Source organism: Entelurus aequoreus, linkage group LG11 (assembly GCF_033978785.1).
Source record: "Entelurus aequoreus isolate RoL-2023_Sb linkage group LG11, RoL_Eaeq_v1.1, whole genome shotgun sequence".
Lineage (NCBI taxonomy): Eukaryota > Metazoa > Chordata > Actinopteri > Syngnathiformes > Syngnathidae > Entelurus > Entelurus aequoreus.
Genome location: NC_084741.1, coordinates 75,117,187 through 75,137,907, shown reverse-complemented (window position 1 = coordinate 75,137,907; position 20,721 = coordinate 75,117,187). Strand labels below are relative to the sequence as shown.

The window sequence follows — 20,721 nt, the reverse complement described above, 5'->3', positions numbered from 1 at the left end:
ATATATATATATATATATATAGCTAGAATTCACTGAAAGTCAAGTATTTCATATATATATATATATATATATATATATATATATATATATACATATATATATATATGTATATATATATATATATATATATATATATATATATATATATATATATATATATACATATATATATATATGTATATATATATATATATATATATATATATATATATATATATATATATATGAAATACTTGAGTTGGTGAATTCTAGCTGTAAATATACTCTCCTCTTAACCACGCCCCCTGCCCCAACCACGCCCCCATCCCCGACCACCCCCCACCTCCCGATATCGGAGGTCTCAAGGTTGGCAAGTATGATATATATACATATGAAGTATATATGAAATACTCGAGTTGGTGAATTCTAGCTGTAAATATACTCCTCCCCTCTTAACCACGCCCCCCGCCCCCAACCACACCCCCGCCCCGCCCCACCCCGCCCCTGACCACCCCACCCCCCACCTCCCAGAATCGGAGGTCTCAAGGTTGGCAAGTATGGTAGTGTATTCTTCACGCATTCTTCACTCAGGCCTAAAGCGAAAATTGAGGCAACATTAAACTGGTAACATCTGTACATAGTCAATCACAGATGCATAACCAGGCAGGTATTTGACATTTTTAGTGTTATATGTAAGACTTGTACATGTACTGATCACAGTGCTTATGTGCTATATATATATGAATTTTTTTACATATAGAGAGCTAATTTTGACCTGAGATAGGGTCTAATCATGTCTCCTTTGCTGTTTCTCAGGATGGAGTCTACAGAAAAGTGTGACGTGGTCATTCAAAATTTCAATGGCAAATTCTTGAAAACTCCTCCAGGCATGGCAGGTAGGTGCAGATCTTAAGGGCTGATGCTTTCTGCTGTCTAAGCTGGGATTTAGTAGTGATGTTTTGATGCTTGGATGAGTTCTGCATGTTTACCATCTCTCAGTCCATCTCAAGTTAATATAGCAGGTAGGGTTGTACGGTATACCGGTATAGTACCGCGATACTAGTGAATCATTGTCGGTACTATATCACATCTGAAAAGTACCGGTCTGCCACCCCCCCGTGCCCCCGTCGTCGTCCCGTCGTGTCATTGCTGGTTTACGAGCAAAGGAGCATGTTCGGCAGCGCACAATCACAGAGTACTTACAAGCAGACACAGTGTGTAGACAGAAAAGGGAGAACGGACGCATTTTGGCTTAAAACTAACGATAAAGGTGAAGTTATAACACTGAAACGCCCACCGGAAGAGGTGCTTTAAGATATGGCTAGCTAGCTAGTGGCTAAAGTCCAGCCCTAGTCGGCAGTGTTTTAGCTACTTCTAAATCACTAATCCTCACCTCCATGGCGACAAATAAAGTATGTTTCTTACAAGTATCATCCCTGCAGGACGAGGAATAGCTAAACATGCTTCACTACACATCGTAGCTCACCGGCATCAAAATGTAAACAAATGCCATTAGTGGATCTACTCCTAACATCCACTGTAATGATACCAAGTACAGTAGCGCATCTAGTTGATATTACTATGATTACGTCGATATATTTTGGCATCACAACATTTTCTTTCGTTTTTTTAAAAGGTATATTTTGTTTATAAACTAAAGAAACATGTCCCTGGACACATGAGGACTTTGAATATGACCAATGTATGATCCTGTAACGACTTGGTATCGGATTGATACCCAAATTTGTGGTATCATCCAAAACTGATGTAAAGTATCAAACAACAGAAGAATAAGTGATTATTACATTTTAACCCAAGTGTAGATAGAACCTGTTAAAAGATAAGATAAAGTAAGCAGATGTTAACAGTAAATGAACAAGTAGATTAATAATACATTTTCTACCACTTGTCCTTAATAATTTTGACGAAATAATAGAATGGAAAATAACAAAATATGTTACTGCATATGTCAGCAGCTAAATTAGGAGCCTTTGTTTGCTTACTGACTAATAAAAGACAAGTTGTCTTGTGTGTTCACTATTTTATTTAAGGACAAACTTGCAATAAGAAACATATGTTTAATGTACCCTAACATTTGTTGTTAAAATAAAGCCAATAATGCAATTTTTTGTGGTCCCCTTTATTCAGAAAAGTATCAAAATAATTTTGGTACCAAAATATTGGTATCGGGACAACACTAATAGCAGGTATTGTTTATTGGCCAAATTTCTAAAAACTATTGTCCACATTCTTTTGGGCCCATCTTTACAGTGTATTAACATCCGAGTTTCTTCGGCTCGACTGTCCACTGTCTTCTGTCACTCTGTTGTAAATACTCAGGCTTAAAGGCCTACTGAAACCCACTACTACCGACCACGCAGTCTGATAGTTTATATATCAATGATGAAATCTTAACATTGCAACACATGCCAATACGGCCGGGTTAACTTATAAAGTGCAATTTTAAATTTCCCAGGGAACTTCCGGTTGAAAACGTTTAGATATGATGACGTATGCGCGTGACGTCAATGGTTGAAACGGAAGTATTCGGACACCATTGTATCCAATACAAAAAGCTCTGTTTTCATCACAAAATTCCACAGTATTCTGGACATCTGTGTTGGTGAATCTTTTGCAATTTGTTTAATGAACAATGAAGACTGCAAAGAAGAAAGCTGTGGGTGGGATCGGTGTATTAGCGGCTGGCTGCAGCAACACAACCCCCAGAAGATATGTCGACAACATCCCCGCTGGAGGCACTGGACCAAGTGCTGGCCGAAGTGTCGACGGCAGCAGACACAGGTGCTGCAGGCGCTAATGGGCAGAGCAGAGGCGGCGGGAGGGATGTCCTTCATGAAGCGCATGGTGGAGGGGTAGGACCCCCAGACATTCCTCGATGTCTTCGAGGCCACGGCGACATCATGCAAGTGGCCGGAGGAGGAATGGGGCGCGAAGCTGCTGCCGCTCCTGGTGGGGGAGGCGCAGCGGGCGGCGTTGAGTCTCCCGGCGGCCGCTCGCATGCAGTATTCAAACTTGCGCCACGCCATACTGGACCGGGTCGGCAGCAGCCCCGAAGACCATCGGCGAAAGTTCCGGGCCATGAAGTTGGGACCAGGGGGCCGGCCATCGTGCTGGCGTTCCAACTGAGAGACGCAGCAACCCGTTGGCTTCAGCCTAACCAAAAATGCTGGAGGCCATCGTCCTGGAGCGGTTCGTGGAGGCCATCCCGGCCAGGACCTCCGCGTGGGTCAGGTACCACAGCCCCCCGGACGTCAAAGCAGCGGTGGAATTGGCGGAGGAACACCTGGCGGTCCAGCGGGAGGCGGAAACCAAGACGGGCGAGGGGCCCACCCCATCACCCCCGCCGTTGGGGTGATGCTTGTATTGCTTCCAACCTCAAGCTCCAAATTACTTGCAAAGTGGCAGGGGCCCTTTGAGGTCGCACGGCAAGTGGGTGATGTCGATTATGAGGTTCGGCGCTCGGACCGACGCGGAGACACTCAGATCTACCATTTGAACCTGCTGAAGGCATGGAAGGAGGCGGAGCCTGTTTCCATGGTGACAGTGGTGAGGGAAGAGGAGGAGTTGGGGCCGGAGATCCCGCGCTCTGGCCCGGCCCCTCAGCTGTCCTGTGATGACCAGCTCACATTGGCGCAGAGAGCGGAGGTTGCTGAGTTACAGCGGCGCTACTCGGATGTGTTCTCCTCGCGGCCCGGTCGCACGAGTCTCATCCGCCATCATATTGAGACCAGCCCGGGGGTTACGGTGCGGTCTCGGCCATATCGGCTTCCTGAACACAAGCGCAAAATAGTTCGGGAGGAATTAAAAACCATGCTTGAGTTGGGGGTGATAGAAGAATCCCACAGCGCGTGGTGCAGTCCTATTGTTCTGGTTGGGAAGAAGGATGGGACTGTGCGGTTCTGTGTGGATTACCGCAGGGTGAATGAACAATCACGGTTTGACGCGTACCCAATGCCTCGGGTCGACGAGCTCCTGGATCGGCTGGGCACTGCTAATTTTTTCACGACACTGGATTTGACCAAGGGCTACTGGCAGATTCCCTTGTCACCAGAGTCCCGAGAAAAAACGGCCTTTTCAACTCCGGACGGTTTGTACCAATTTGTGACACTTCCGTTTGGCTTGTTCGGTGCGCCCGCCACGTTCCAGCGTCTCATGGACCGCGTGCTACGACCCCACGCTGCATACGCGGCTGCCTACCTGGATGATGTCATCATCCAGAGTAGCAGCTGGGAACAACACATGCGACGGGTTGGGGCGGTGCTCGAGTCCCTGAGGTGGGCGGGGCTCACCGCCAACCCGGCAAAGTGCGCGGTTGGCCGGAGGGAGGTACAGTATCTGGGGTACCACTTGGGAGGGGGACAGGTGCGGCCACAAGGGGACAAAACATCGGCGATCGAGGCCTGTCCATCCCCCAAGACAAAAAAAGAGGTGAGGCAGTTTTTGGGACTGGCGGGCTATTACCGCCGGTTCATTCCCCGGTTCGCGGACTGGACCGGCCCACTGACTGACCTCACCCGAAAGGGTGCTCCAGGGAGTGGGCGCGGCCGGACGGCTGCCCGGCCTAAATTTGGCGGTGGAGGCATGTGGAGAGGGGCGTGGTTTGCGCGTTCCCTGCGGGCGGGGTGTGTGCGGGGGCCGGCCATGAAGCAGCAGACAGGTGAGTGGATGGCTCAGCTGGAACGAGTTATCTAATCACCTGTTCCTTTATTAGCAGCGTCAGAGACCATGAGGGAGAGCGGAGCTGGAAAGCAGGAGCGAGTACAGGAGGAGAGGGCTGAAAAGCCAAAGGAGAGACATTGTGCGAAAGAAGAGCTAAAAAGCCAAGAGAGACTGGTGTGAGAAAAGAAGCAAAACAATTGTAAAACGCCGCAGCAAAGGCTGAAAAGCCGGGAGAGACTTGTGTGAGAAAAGAATTAAAACAATTGTAAAAACCCCATCCGAGAGTGTTGTGCCTTCCCTGGTGGTCCAAGAGGAACCCGAGACAGAGACATCTCACAATAGTATTGTTGATTTTCTGTCTATCCTTCCAGTCAGGGGCTTATTTCTTTTGTTTCTATCTGCAGTTAAGCCCGATGCTATCACGTTAGCTCCGTAGCTAAAGTGTTTCGCCGATTTATTGTCGTGGAGATAAAAGTCACTGCGAATGTCCATTTCGCGTTCTCGACTCTCATTTTCAAGAGGATATAGTGTCCGAGGTGGTTGAAAATACAAATCCGTGATCCACAATAGAAAAAGGAGAAAGTGTGGAATCCAATGAACCCTTGTACCTAAGTTACGGTCAGAGCGAAAAAAGATACGTCCTGCACTGTACTCTAGTCCTTCATTCTTACGTTCCTCATCCACGAATCTTTCATCCTCGCTCAAATTAATGGGGTAATCGTCGCTTTCTCGGTCCGAATCGCTCTCGCTGCTAGTGTAAACAATGGGGAAATGTGAGCAGCCTTTCAACCTGTGACGTCACGCTACTTCCGGTACGGCAAGGCTTTTTTTATCGGCGACCAAAAGTTGTGAACCTTATCGTCGATGTTCTCTACTAAATATTTTCAGCAAAAATATGGCAATATCGCGAAATGATCAAGTATGACACATAGAATGGATCTGCTATCCCCGTTTAAATAAAAACATTTCATTTCAGTAGGCCTTTAAGTAACATACACTTCAAGAAATAGGAAAAAAAAGGCAACCAATTGTTATACTGTACTTTAAAAGCTTTTCTTCTGTGATGTCCCAAAAGTAATCGGCATACATTTTTAAGACTGAATTGACAACAAAAGGGGAGTAATGAGGGGTAGAAGAAAGAGCAGGCAGGCGTGATAAAGCAGAGTATGGGGATGTCAGTGGGTTTAAAGAGATGAAAGGTGTCTTTGATAAAGCAAAACAGAAAGTGACAAGTGAGAAAAAGGAAGACAGGGAGGTATAAGGGGATCAGATAGTAAAACAGGCTGTGCAGTAGACTGAATAAAATGGAAATCAAGGGCAGATGGGATGCTTTGCTCCACGTCCTGCTGGCATGATTCCTGAGAAAAAGCATCCTGGGTGCTTGCGTCTCACAACAATATTGCTATTAGTACGAAACACAGAGATTTTATATAGTGGAACTTCTAAGATCAAAGACAATCCATTCTGGGGTGATGATCGACCACCAATCCAACAAACAATGATTAGAAAGGACCGGTTATAGAGATATTTTTGCTTTCATAAACCCTTCAATGACTGAACAGTCAGTTTGGCAAATTAACATTCTTAATCGTCATACAAGTGCAAAGATAAAGCACGGCGTGAGAAACGATTAAATTGTCACAAAAGTGTGAAATGAACCTTATCATAAATAATTTTGTAAACTCAATACTTTCTTTCATAAACTTAGATAACAACTGACAAGGAGTTTGTTGACATGCATTCCCTCGATCTTACCTCGCCCCTCGCTAGCCTTGTGTAGATGATGACAAACACCTAAACCACAATTAAATGAACCTTCTACCTCGTTATCCCACTGTCAATTATTCGAGTAGTACCTCAACTCAATTTACAAGCTTAATTAGTTCTATGACTGAGCTCGTAACACAAAACTACATCGCCCAGTGAAATGAATTAAAATCTATTTCATTGGTGCTTGGCAACCCAAAAACACAATTTTAACATGTAACGTGTCTTTCAAAGAGGAAATCGAACTTTTAGATAAGAAGTATTATATAAAAACAATACAGTACAAACAGTAGTTTTATGAAGTAATGTAATAATAATGTACAGCATTTACCTTTGAGATCATACTTCTATGCTATGTCTTTCCAGCTGCTTCTACATCAAACACACCATCGCCATCCTCTCCATATTTTCATTGAAAATGTCCACCATTTAGATATTATCTTAATGTCCTTGACTGGCGTTGAACTCCTTATGCTTCGGTATGGTGCAGACAAGCAGTGATATGCTCAAAGTGCCTCAAAAAGTCGGCTACACATTTTGGTCATATTTTAGATTTGTTTTAAATTAAATGAATATTGTACATTTCTTCTCAGCACTGATCTTCACACTGACTTGTTCCATTCCAATGGTTGGAAAACAAAATATTGTCAAATTCTAGCTGTAAACTAATGCCAGCAAGTAACACCAGACGTTTTGGTCGGATCTTACAGGGTTCACTGTGGCATTTGCTACACCAACTAGCAGCAAGGAGGCTTGTAAGTAATTTTTTTCTCGCAACTTAAGGCATAGCAATTGGCCAAGACATAGCTCTTATGTCAAAACACTCCAAGGTTGGGGAACTCGTAAGTTAAAGTACCAATGTATTCTAGTTTTTGGTGGGCGTCATCCTCATTGTAGCCAAAGTGTGTCCAAACAACTGACACAGAATTCTGTTTAGGTATAAGCCGCTCGTGTTGTCTGTCGGCTCCGTGTTTGAGTTTTCCTCCAAGACGCTTCAGTGTGTCAAGTGACCATACTTGCCAACCTTGAGACCTCCAAATTCGGGAGATTTGGGAGGGGTGAGTTTGAGGTGGGCGGGGTCGGGAGGGCGGGGTTAAGGCGGAAGGAGTATATTTATAGGTAGAATTCACTGAAATTCAAGTATTTCTTATATATATACACTACCGTTCAAAAGTTTGGGGTCACATTGAAATGTCCTTATTTTTGAAGGAAAAGCACTGTACTTTTCAATAAAGATAACTTTAAACTAGTCTTAACTTTAAGGAAATACACTCTATACATTGCTAATGTGGTAAATGACTATTCTAGCTGCAAATGTCTGGTTTTTGGTGCAATATCTACATAGGTGTATAGAGGCCCATTTCCAGCAACTATCACTCCAGTGTTCTAATGGTACAATGTGTTTGCTCATTGGCTCAGAAAGCTAATTGATGATTAGAAAACCCTTGTGCAATCATGTTCACACATCTGAAAACAGTTTAGCTCATTACAGGAGCTACAAAACTGACCTTCCTTTGAGCAGATTGAGTTTCTGGAGCATCACATTAGTGGGGTCAATTAAACGCTCAAAATGGCCAGAAAAAGAGAACTTTCATCTGAAACTCGACAGTCTATTCTTGTTCTTAGAAATGAAGGCTATTCCACAAAATTGTTTGGGTGACCCCAAACTTTTGAACGGTAGTGTATATATATATATAAATAAATACTTGACTTTCAGTGAATTCTAGCTGTATATATATGTATTTTATTACATATATATACATATAAATAAAATAAATACTTGAATTTCAGTGTTCATTTATTTACACATATACACACATAATACTCCTCTCTACTCATTGTTGTATTTGAAAGTGCAATGCTTTGCAGCCAGTACCACAGCCTTTGAAGGAGCGTAGGTATGGGGAGTGTAATATTCTGGGTTGGAGTCAATAACCAGGCAAGATGATGAAGTTACGTCTCTTTACTTCATACTTCAGAACCGACTCCCACACTTGCCGTCAGGGGGTGCAATACAACGTAAACCGTTGGCCAACCAAAAAGTACTTTTTGGTTGGCCAAGCGGACGTGACGACAGGCTGTCCTCACGGACCTGGAGGGGGCGTGCCTTAAGTCCGGCTAGAAATAGGGAGAAATTCAGGAGAATGGTTGTCCCGGGAGATTTTCGGGAGAGGTACTGAAATTCGGGAGTCTCCCGGAAAATTCGGGAGGGTTGGCAAGTATGCACGTGACTAATTCTCTTTCTTCTGCTGGTTTTCTGGCAGCCTTTGCAAAACCTTTGATTAATCGCACAGCCCTGCTCTCCTCTGTATTTTTTTACAATGAAGTTGTGTTTGATATACTGACATCTCATCAGATGATGAACTATAAGGTTCTGTGCAACATTAGATTCAATGTTTGCCAAATCCAAATTATCAGGGGAATTAATTTGCAGGGCTTTGTTGCGTTGACCAGCATTCCTCCAATGGGGAATTCAAATTGCTAGTCTCTCCCAGATTCTTTTCATGGCACATAAGCTGATGTTTATATACAATCAACAGGCAGTAATTGGTATTTTGTGGTTTATTCTCCAAGCTTAGAGGACAACCATGAGACCAATCTAGCACACCAGCGTTCCCCAGCCCGGTCCAGATCGGTCTAGCTCGGTCTCCCCTCAAACCCCCGGAAGTCCCGTGATCTTCCCTCTGTCCCTCGGCCCCACTCCCTTTGTTTAGACTACTCCGAGTTATCTCTACTCTGACACATTCCAATCTAGAAGGCCAACACCTTACTATGAGACTCAAAAGAAGGAAGAATACTAGCTATTCTTTATATGACTATAGGAGTTTAGAAAGAAGTAACACTTAAATATGGATATGATTCTGATCTGCTTCCAACAGCTTCCACTGTCGAAAGAAAACAAACACCTTTTTGGTTTAGAGTCAGGAAAGTAGACGAAATTGTCTTACATTAAAGATCTGCCATTAAGGACAAGTGTGTAAGCTTAAATCACATTCTATAGATAAGATGGACTACACCCCTGCAGGTCAAATCACTTAATTAGCCTGCAATTGCGGAACATTCACATAGGAGAGAGTCAACAATTGTGCAGTCATTCCTAATAGAGGAGTTCATGAAAAATGCACTAAGGTGTCGGGTGTGGACCGTACTCAGGAACATACCGTAATATATATCCAAAGCAAGTTACCAGGGGATGTGAATAACACCTACCATACTTTCCGGGCTTTAGAGCACACCGATATTTAAGCTGCACCCACCAAATTTTAGAAGAAATAAATAGTTTTACATGTATTAGCCACACCGGACTAAAAGCTGCAGATGCCCGCGTGAAAGAATTTGTTGATTTTATTTACATACCTTAATTGTTTCCAAACGGTACCTGTCACATGGCAGTAAAACGGCTGATCAAACAAAACACAAGTCATTGTCATTGACCCACAAGCTCCGGAAGCTAGCTCTCCATTTACCTAAACAAGCTCAAGAAGTCCACAGTGACGTTTTGGTGAATTTACAAAACTGAAAAAATACAAAAAGAAAACCATAAAAGACACTTCTAAATGTGTTAGCATATGTGTTCATTGTAATGACGCTAGCTTACATTATGATAACATATACAAATATGCATGAAAGCGACATGAAGCAACTGAATGCAGGTGAGATAGGCTCCAGCACCACCCGCGACCCCGAAAGGGACAAACGGTAGAAAATGATGGATGGACATTCCTACAGACATCACACATGGGATGGTTTAGTATGTATGAATTGTTTTAGTTATATTGTAAAACTTACGAACATTTCTTGGAGTGATAAATGAGGAATCCTTTGATCAGAAACGCTATACATGAATAGTAGACGAAACAGGATATACTTCCGGTTTAAGGTACAAAACAGGAAGTGCAGGGAGCGAAAAGTCCAAAAGATGGTGCCATAGCACAAACAATAACAGAGCTTTTCAGTGTATTTGTCGCTGTTGTAAACTATTTGTTCAATACAAATTACCGTTAGCGAAGAAAACTCAATAAATTAGCCGCACCATTTTATAAGCCGCAGGATTCAAAGCGCAGGGAAAATGTAAAAATAAGGTGTTTTATGTACAAAAAAACGCTACAGAAAATGTATTTCACTGTAGATTTCTAAGAGTGGCACCCTGTGTTCCAAGCTTGCTGCGACTGCTTCCATGAGGATTTATTTATGTCGGAAAGCCTGAAATCAAACTGATGGAGTCAACTGTGTCTATCCCTAATAATGTCTTTGTAACTTTTTGACTCACCCACCATCCTCAAACTAATAGATTATATTTGTTTAGTTTTAGTATTTTGTTTTGTAAAAATTTTAAAGAATAACGTTTTAATACTGTGAGCCCGAATTAATACTTGCAGTAAGATAAAGATTGCATAGAATAAGATCAATAAAAAACGCAGAACAATTAATTCCAAAAACTATTACCGTGATGGAGCGCACATAAATATAAGTCGCACCCACTTAGTTATTGGCCTAATTTTAATTTGTACATATATTGGCCGCCCAAGTTTATTATCTGTACACGATTGAAACATGTAATATTAACACAGGCGCTTGTGTTCATGCACAAATTTAACAAGAAACAGACACACAGTAGCCTACCGGAAAAGTCACTCATTACGGTCTTTGTCCTTTTCCTCTTCCTGCGCACTAAGGGTGGTCTTCTTCGGTTTCGAGGTTGAGGGAACTCAGGGTTTTTTTGGCCCCATTTTGGCTTTAGTCGTGAGGCAGGTAGCCTCGGAGGCGGTGGATTTCCATTCCGAGCGGCGGCCATTTTCTTTTTTCATGTCCGGGTTGATCGCTTTCGGCTCTGTACCTGCGTTGTGTGCACTTTGTTGCATCTTGATGAGGGTGAGTCCATAGCGTGCTAAATAGCTGACTGAAAAATTGTGTGAGTGTGTTTGATTTAATGTGAATGTATGTCATTGGTCTACTGTGACCCGTTTGACAATACATGACATACATACAAAACATAAAAACGTTCAAATGTATCAGGAATTCATTAACACTGGAGGCAGCTCAAACTTATTTTAATGCAATGATTATGTCTCGTTTTTATTATTGTATAACATGTTGGTTGCAGGCAAGCAAAATGACACTGAGGCCATTGGAAACTTTGCACAAACAATCCCTCAAAATCCTTGACCGAAAACCACAACACCACCATCATTGTTTAGTTCTCCAAAAATATAGATTGTTAAATTTAGCTAACATTCAAAGATTAGCATCAATACGAATGGCCCATCGAATCTTAAAAAACACTGCACCAGCGCCACTTAAGCACTTTGTCCAGTTTACATCTGCTGTGACATCTATAAACACACGAGCCTCCACCAGGGGGCAGTGTAGCATACCCAGATGTAAAACCTCTTTTGCACAATCAGCCTTTTCATATAAAGCCATAAAGGAATGGAATGACCTCACAACAAACTTGAAAAGTCTAACAGATTACTCTTCATTCACAATTGAAGTTAAAAAGTGGCTTTGGAGCAATCAAAGCTGCTCACACGGTCACTAAGATGGGCATTATGTTTGACACGTCAACTTAATGTGTATTATATTTATCCATGAGAGCATTTTTATTGTAAATTGTGAGGTGTGTGTGTTAAAATCATGGTTGTTTTTACAAATGATGACAGATGTGAACAAAAGCATGTATTGTCTTTGTGTGATGATGTAAATGAGGTGTGGTTGTATTGTATATTAAGTATGTGTCCATGAAAGGGCATTTTATGACTTTTTTCTTTATACTTGTGTATGATTTTATTGTCATAATTTTATTGCATGATTTTTGTATCCCTTTAATTTAGGTAGCCAGGGACTGCAGATGGAAATTAGCTATTTAGCTATAATCTGGTACAGAACATATCTGTCTTTGAGCTTAATGTTTCTGTACATTGTCCCTTCAAATAAAGACTAAACTAAACTAAACTAATATCTTTGGTCTAATGTGATGAAGCCAAATTTAATGGCGGCATGCGAATCTTACTAACCCGGAGAAATCTATAAATTAGCGGCACTCAGTTGTAATACACTTTTCCAACACTGCAAAATTCATGACTTCGGTGGTTAAGCTGTATTTTCATTTGCCCTTTAATCTTATATTACTAAAGAAAAATGTATTAATATTATTTTTTATAAATTTACTCAGAATTTACTTATTTTAGCATTGCAAACTTGTTTGTAAATTAATTTGTTATCTTTTTTTTTATGAGTCCCTTCTTTTGCAGTATATTTGTTTAGGATTTATTTTTCATATCAGCCTTGATTATATTTGTGATCAACACGTGTTCATATAGTTTAACAGGGTTTATTTTAATAATTGAAAATTAAGTTAGATGTAATTAATGAATATGATTAAAATCAAGAGTAAGATGACTAATTCAGTGTTAATATTTGAGTGGGCCCCTCTGTAGTGGAAAAATTGGGCCCCAAGGTCAAAAAGGTTAAGAACCCCTGGTATAAAGCATAGTTTTCAAAGTGTGGGAAAAAGAAGTGGCTTATAGTCCCGAAATTATGGTAAATCATATTAAAATATGACAAACGTCTTCTACGAGAGCAAGTAATACGGGTAAACAGGAAAATGCATGATACTTCCCACATAAATAAACCTGTTCTGTGTTCATGTAAAGGGTTTACTAGTGTCCAGTAACACAATAAACACATTGGTGTATTTGTTATGTTTCCTTCCTACTGTACCAAATGTACCTTAAATCTTACACATTGTGCCTTTTAAATGTCATATGAGTGCTTGAGCAGGTATCTGCCATCTGCCAACGAGGGTACTTCATCCCTTAATACTTGAGCCAAATATAGTCTTCCTTTCCAACATGTTTTCCGCATGGTTTTCTGTGTTTTCAGTTTTGATCAGTGCTCTTTTAATGTGCCATCTTATTAGAGAAATGGAGAGTAAGTGTCACCAGCTGCTTAGTTTCATGTGGCCAACTCCTGCTGTTCATGGTGGCGTGTGGAAGTGCATAGATTTGCATTTTCTTTGGCTAATTTAATGGAAATGTGATTAAAGTGTGGACATTCGAGTGGAAACGTAACTAATGGTGTCATTTTCCATCCATGCTGCTTTCTATCTGTCGCCTCTGCGAAATGAAATGAAAAGTCCTTATTGTCAACGGAGAAGCTAATACACAATTAAATTAAAGGTGCTTTAACTGATTAAGGTGCTGCTCACAAAACAAGCAATTAAAATAACATTTAATGACTCAAATCTTACTTAAGATTGTCATTTTTGTAAGAAAAAAGGGAATGTTGCGGTTGTTTTTTACAGCTTTGGCATAATAATTTTGGTGCACATTGGGAGATCTACTCATTATTGTGTAAGCTTATTGTGATGCATACATTATTGAAAAGCAATATTGTTAGTTTCCTGTTTTGTAATTTAAGGCATTTAGATCAGAGGTGTCAAATTCAAAGCCCACAAGCAACACCTGGCCAGTAGGGATGGGTGATATGGACTATCACAATAACCTGCCATTTATGGTGAAAACAATAAAAGTGAAGATAAAAAACAGCCATATAACTCCACCTTTTTGACTGAGTCTGTCAGTGCATCCAGTCTTCAGAGCCCCCAAAACGCTACTCTAAAATAACACTAAGGCTATTAAACAACATCAATTAGGTTTAAGTAGCACACTTATACTGCAATGCTGTAATAGTGTACTTTGCTTCTCATACGGTATGGAAGTTATTTTTCTGTCATCAATATTATAGACATTATTAGGATGAGTTTTATATTACAAATCAGATAGTGTTATGATGCGACTTCAGTGTGAATGAACTGTAGTCCGGTCGCATAATAGCGAATTATGTTGATGCTTGTTATAAGCGTCATTATTATTCACTGAAATAGACAAATGCAAAATAAATAGTTGACGAATTAGCAGAAATAGGTAAGAATAATGTTTTCGGAACTTAGGTTAATCAATGCTCCACCACTGGTCGCCAACACGTTCTTCAGGGCAGACATCGAGGCAAATGTCCCCAAAACTGCGGAAGACATGTTCTTTCATTATCTTCTCCGCGGTTCAGGAAATGTTGACTTTGATTGCACAGAATCCTTAAAATTGCCACAAATACGCCAGTATTGAGAAGTACATGTCTACTTCCGAGTTTACTTCCGTAAACACTGCAGGACGTGCAACGTCATGATGCAATGTCTGTATTCGGGTCAGTTTGCATTCACATTGGAATGGACTACTTAAAAAGATCTGATTTGACACAAAAAATCTGAATTGGACATAGTACCCTGCAGTGTTGTGAACGCACTGAGCCTTAATACTGCTGTGGTCTGGCTCGACCTTGCTAAGGTAACAGTGAAAACATGGACTGGATTACTGATGGAATGGATTGGATTGGATAATAAGTGCTGACAAAGGGTCTTCTAATGATATATAATCACAGTGAATAATGACAGGTTATATTATTATTTATTTAACCTCATATTCCTGCATATTTATATTGATTTATTCTGAATTCTCTTGTAAAAAAATTAATTTAAAAAATTGCACTCAAATTTTAAAGCCCCCTTAAAATACCTGATATTGTTAAACTGCGCAAATAAGAAATAAATACGGTGTCAATGTTTTAAGGCCGCGATGGCTTGGTCTCTATGCTGCTAAGGAAAGCGTGCACACAAGTTCTCCAAATGCAACTAGCTGGCATATAGCATAGATCATTTACTCGCTCGGGACCATCACCAGCAGGGGTTTATGCAAGCAGGGGTCTTATAAAGATGATCACTGACGCTATGGAAACTTACCATGTAAATAAAAAAATAAAAACAGCCATGATTTTGAGAATGACTTTACAACACTCTGCTTACCGTCACACATTACAGCAGTCGAATAAAAGCTCAAAGACAAACAAAACACTTGTTCGGCCATCACAATACAATCACAATTTTTACAAGATTGTAAGTCAAAGTATTTAGTAAGATTATAATTGTATTATTTAATTAAACATTTATTATCTACAGTTGTCCCTTGTTCATCACTGTTAATTGGGACATGACCACAATATAATGATTCCCGCAAAGTAGACTTATTAATAAATCAAATATTTTCTTAATTAGAGGATACAAACTCTTTATGACCTTCTAAATAAAATAAATTAACAATATCAGAGCCCTGTAAAAATTAAATAACACCCATATATTCACCCTGACACTAGTAGCCTTGAGTTTGTTCGCGATTACAGCACTTACTGCTAGCCTGAATAATCCTTCAAGTATCATCATCATCATCATCATCGGCAGTCACTCGTAGTCGAGTATGACTGTCCTCAGAATGGATGGATTCCCATTCGGGAGGACGCCTGCGCGTGACGTCTTTTAGCGTGGGGAGACTGATGCGCCTGCAGCCACCACACGGTCCTTGGCAGAGAGGGGCCTTGATCCAGTGGCATGGATCCATGACGACTGGAGACCACTCTCTGTTGCAGCCTTCATCCGCCTTCAGTGCCGTTGTGACATGCAGTGTCATCCTCCGCCACTTCCACCGTTGAGGTCTTTGAAATGCTATTCAACCCATAGCTGGGACCCTGACAGGTACTACCACCCCGGGTCAGAGTGGACCTGGGAGCAATGATGACTGAGGGGTAACTCCACCTTCCCCAAAACTCCAGAACTCCCGAACTGAAGCCTCATCACCGGATGCAGTTTTGAGTCATACCCAAGTATCATTGTAATGGCCATCACCCGACCACTACAACATGGCCACGATGTGGAAATACTTCATCCCATCCTGGATAATTCCTCTAAATTAGAACTGGGATTTGAGTGCTGAAACCACAGGCTTGTGTTGCTCTGCACAAACTTAGTCAACTTGACAGTCGTAGTTACAATCATGAGCTGTGACGTTAGCTTTCCATATTAGCATTGCGTTTCTGCATTGTGGTTTCACACCGACCACGTCAAAGCTGTGGTATTAAAACATTTTGAAAATATGATTTTGTCGCGGTAAAAATTCAGTGGCGCTATAGCTGCCTATATAGTTCGCTGTGTACACCTTAACCCGGAAAAGGAACTCAGTTTAGTGTGTTTTCGCAATACTGCCACAACATAATTAATAGAAAATAAAACACAAACTGCACTGTAACACATATAAGACACAAATAAAAACTTAATTTAGGCCAAAAAAGATGAAGAATATGCTTTTTTTTTTTTTAAATAAATTGTATTTTTTAAATCTGCAGTGTGTTACAGCCGGGATATTTGAAGCGCGATTTCACACATATTGATTTATTGCTTGTGTTTGTTAAAAAACACATAAAAAAACCTGCAGCATTAAGGTGGGAAATAAAGACCTAATAATCTTACATTTTAATCCTTGCAATTTAAACCTCATTCACACACACACACACACACACACACACACACACACACACACACACACACACACACACACACACACACACACACACACACACACACACATGCACCACATGCTGTGAGTCAGATTCTGATGGTTTACGGCATGTCACTACCATTTTTGTGACAGCAATAGTTACACAGTGATAAACCTAGACTCAGTGATATATTCTGCCGTCTTAAAAAAAAAGCGTACTTTGGAAAGCAAGACTCCTTGGCCTCCTCCTGGGTAATTCCATGTATTTAGAGCCTTTCTCTGTGTGTGTTTATAGTAGGACTCGTCAGGCCAGGCATTGTCACGCCACAGGAATAAAAAAAAAAAAACCTTCTCACATTCATCACATCCCTTTAAGAAGGTTATGGGATTACTGTACCGTACTTTTGCAATCTACAGAAAATAGAAAGTACAAAGTTTTCTAAGCATATTTAAGTCTCAGCAAACAATAAAAGCTAAGTGGTCAGCAGCATCATTCCACCATCTGGCTCATCCCTTTTAATCAGCAGAGATGTCTCATGTTCAGCATTTTAATACAGGATGTTGAATTAAGTCTGCATATATTATATTTTTATTTCAATGTTGCATTGAGGAAGAGTAATCACTTGTGTATTTCCATAAATAATGCATATCACATATAGTTTGACCAACAGAATGTCACAACATTTAATTGCTATCATAAATCTTTTGATTTGAAAATGTTTGCGCGCATTAAAATTTGTCAGCAGAAAGTAAATCCTGAGAATTTCAATGTGGATGGTATTGTTGTGTTGCATGATTTAATTAAAAGATAAATGACAGGAAAACCTTGCTGGACTCTTTAGTAGATGTTTTAAAGTTTTCTCAAGAATTATTTGAATGGATTTGGTGTAGAGGTGTAACGATTTGTTTTTAGAACAATTCGATTTGATTCCGAATTTGTGGTTGCTGATACGATTCAGGCGCAGTTTTATTTCATTTTTTTTTACAACAATACGATCTGAAACGATTGAGCTAGTTGAAATAGATTCCGTAACTTTTTAGCAAAAAATTCAACCACTGTGAAATAAATACTGAGTACTGGACACTGCTAGTGAAGTTTCCTATATTCCTGTTATTTATTGTAAAGGAATTATATATATAAATGAATTATGGATACAAACAAGCAAGTAAACAACAATTAATGGCCAATGCATTCACATCTTATTTAAATAAAATGCAATAAGTGAATTAAAAAGAGGAAACCTTTGCTGCTCTCATTTTCACCATTGAATAAATGTTCAATATAAGTATGAGTATAAGTGTGACCAATTTTTCAGTCATTAATAACCTGGAGCCTATCAGACCACACCCTGGGCTTGACAAGTCGCCACCTCATAAACCATCACCCAGAAAATATATTTGAAGCTAGCAAAGCTAGATTTCAGTTTGTGAGGTATTTATAGTATTAAAAGTTGAATTGTTAGTTACATTTATCCAAGAAACAGCATTAACCAAACTGAAATAAAATATGTCCACTGTAGAGGAAACTACTTCTCATATAGTAAAAGTTGAACGACATTAAAGTGAACATTATTGTTTTACACTGGATGTTTACATTGTCACTTTAAGACACTCAAACATAATTTTTTTTAAATACTTCCTTGATACAGTAAATGTTTCTGCACTATTTTTTGCACTTAAACATACTTGTTTGTAGTATGTTTAGAGCATTTTAGCATTATGTTTGTGTTAAATTACAGTAAGTGTGTTTATCCTAAACATCTTTTCCACTTCATTTTACACACTGTAAAGTTTTTTTTGACATATGCTACAATAATTTTGTAGCCTGGCCTTAATACCGTGATAATACCGTACTGTGAGATTTTGATACCGTTACAATCCCTAATCGACAACACAGCAGCTTAATTCAATCAGGATCAGCAAAAACTATTTATTATAATAAATACGATATTAAAAATGATAGTCTACTTGCTGAAGAAAACACGATTGCAACTGCTAATATGTCAATTATGATTCATATTGCATACTGCGATATACTACTTTATTTCGATTGGTTGAAGTTTATTTTGAACATGCAGACAGTTACAAAATGATACATCACGTATTTCACATATTTTCCTTTTCTCTTTACAACATGAAAAGGAGTAGGAAGAAGCAAAGCTTATCTAATCCTACCCCTTTTCCATTTCAAATACATTTCCAAGACATTTGTTCACTTCCTGTTCATTTTGTAACACAACTTAAGGCGGAACTGCACTTTTTTAGGAATTTTGCTTATCGTTCACAATCATTATGAGAGGCAAGAAGACGGACTTTTTTTTTTTAATGCATTCTAACGTGTACATACCGTAAATGGAATGTGGGAGGTCCTCTATTTTGCCCATACAATAAATAAATAACCATTCAAAATCTGCCAACAATACTACATTTGACTTGAATATTAACCAAGTATTAGTGATATACTCAAAGCGCTCGCAGAGAAGTGAGAACCCATCATTCATTCACACCTGGTGGTGGTAAGCTACATTAGTAGCCACAGCTGCCCTGGGCTAGACTGACGGAAGCGAGGCTGCCAGTTAGCGGCTACGGCCCCTCCAACCACCACCTATCATTCATTCATCATTCATTCACCAGTGTGAGCGGCACCGGGGGCAAGGGTGAAGTGGCCTGCCCAAGGACACAACGGCATCAATTTTGGATGTCAAGATTTTTTGTATTTATAGCAGCGCTGCGATCACAAGCCTGTGTACAATTTCGACATTATTGCCCGGGTGAGGTGTTTCCTCCCTTCCTTGCTCCCTGGAAGTTTATTGTAGATCATAAATTATGCATCTCTCCAGGACAGTAGAAGTCTGAGTAGGTATTCCGACAAGTTGGTACACTTTGACAGCCATTTAGGACTCGGAAATGGTGAAAATGACTGGAAAAGATGCTAGGTCAGTTAAATAGTTTCTTAAATTGGATAATATTAGTATATTGAAATCTTTTGAAATTGATGCAGAAAATTAGAAGGTTTTTCCAGATGCTCGCAAATCCTTTCTTTTAATTCTCCCTGTCTTGCTGATCTCTACGGATTTTCATTTCCGGATTGGTCAGTGGGCGGGGCTTTCATCACCTCTGATCTCTTATTGGTCAGTGGGTGGGGTTTCATTGTCTCTGATCTCTTATTGGTCAGCAGGAGGGGTTGTTATTGTCTCTGATCGCTTCCGTCAGAGGGCGGGGTTTTCATTGTCTCTGATCCCTTATTGGTCAGTGGGCGGGACTGATACTGGCTCTAACCTTGTTTCATCAAACCGAGTATGATAGCAGGTTAACTATGGTGTATGAATTACCATGGCAACATATCCTGCTAAAACTATCCTGCTTATCGTTGGACTGCTTGTTCTGACGTAATCCTCAAAACCTGGTCTGTAGTCTAGGCTAAAATTGTTCAAGTTTTGGTCGTACTCGCTCACACTCTTTGTAGTTGGCTGGATTATGGAAACATGAATTAAATTTGTTGAGTAACGGCATTCAAGATCGCACGGTCAGTCTTTTTTAATTTCATGAATCTTCATCAAATTCAGCCTAAAGAGCAGGTTAGTATTGATGATGATGAATGATTAGGTACTAATCCAGGTTAGCGTTGTTAGGTTGGGGGGTGTGGAGGGTCACAGTGTTAGCGTACTATAGATGTGTCAGTGCCTTCCTTTTGACCTGAATAAAGAAAATAAAGCACATAAATTGGGGTGGATATATCTGCAAATGGAACAATAGACATTCTGCTGGACAAATTGACCGGTCCTGCTAAGCATTTTGTCTTCTGTTCAATTAATCTTGTCAAGTTGGTTTCCCCCCATCCAGCAGTCATTGTTTAGTGTTATTGACTACTGCGAAAAACACAACTGACACCGCATTCAAAGTGTTTTTCTGTCAC

At 40.3% G+C, this 20,721-nt stretch overlaps 1 protein-coding gene across 1 annotated transcript in view; it reads left to right on the top strand.

Moving 5' to 3' along the window:
• LOC133660472 (RNA-binding motif, single-stranded-interacting protein 3-like) overlaps window positions 1-20,721 on the top strand; it is a 230,354-nt gene that overhangs the window by 94,289 nt on the left and 115,344 nt on the right. Inside the window, exon 3 of the mRNA XM_062063997.1 lies at window positions 796-875. Within this exon, the coding sequence (XP_061919981.1) occupies window positions 796-875 (80 nt within the window). The remainder of the gene's footprint in view (window positions 1-795; window positions 876-20,721) is intronic.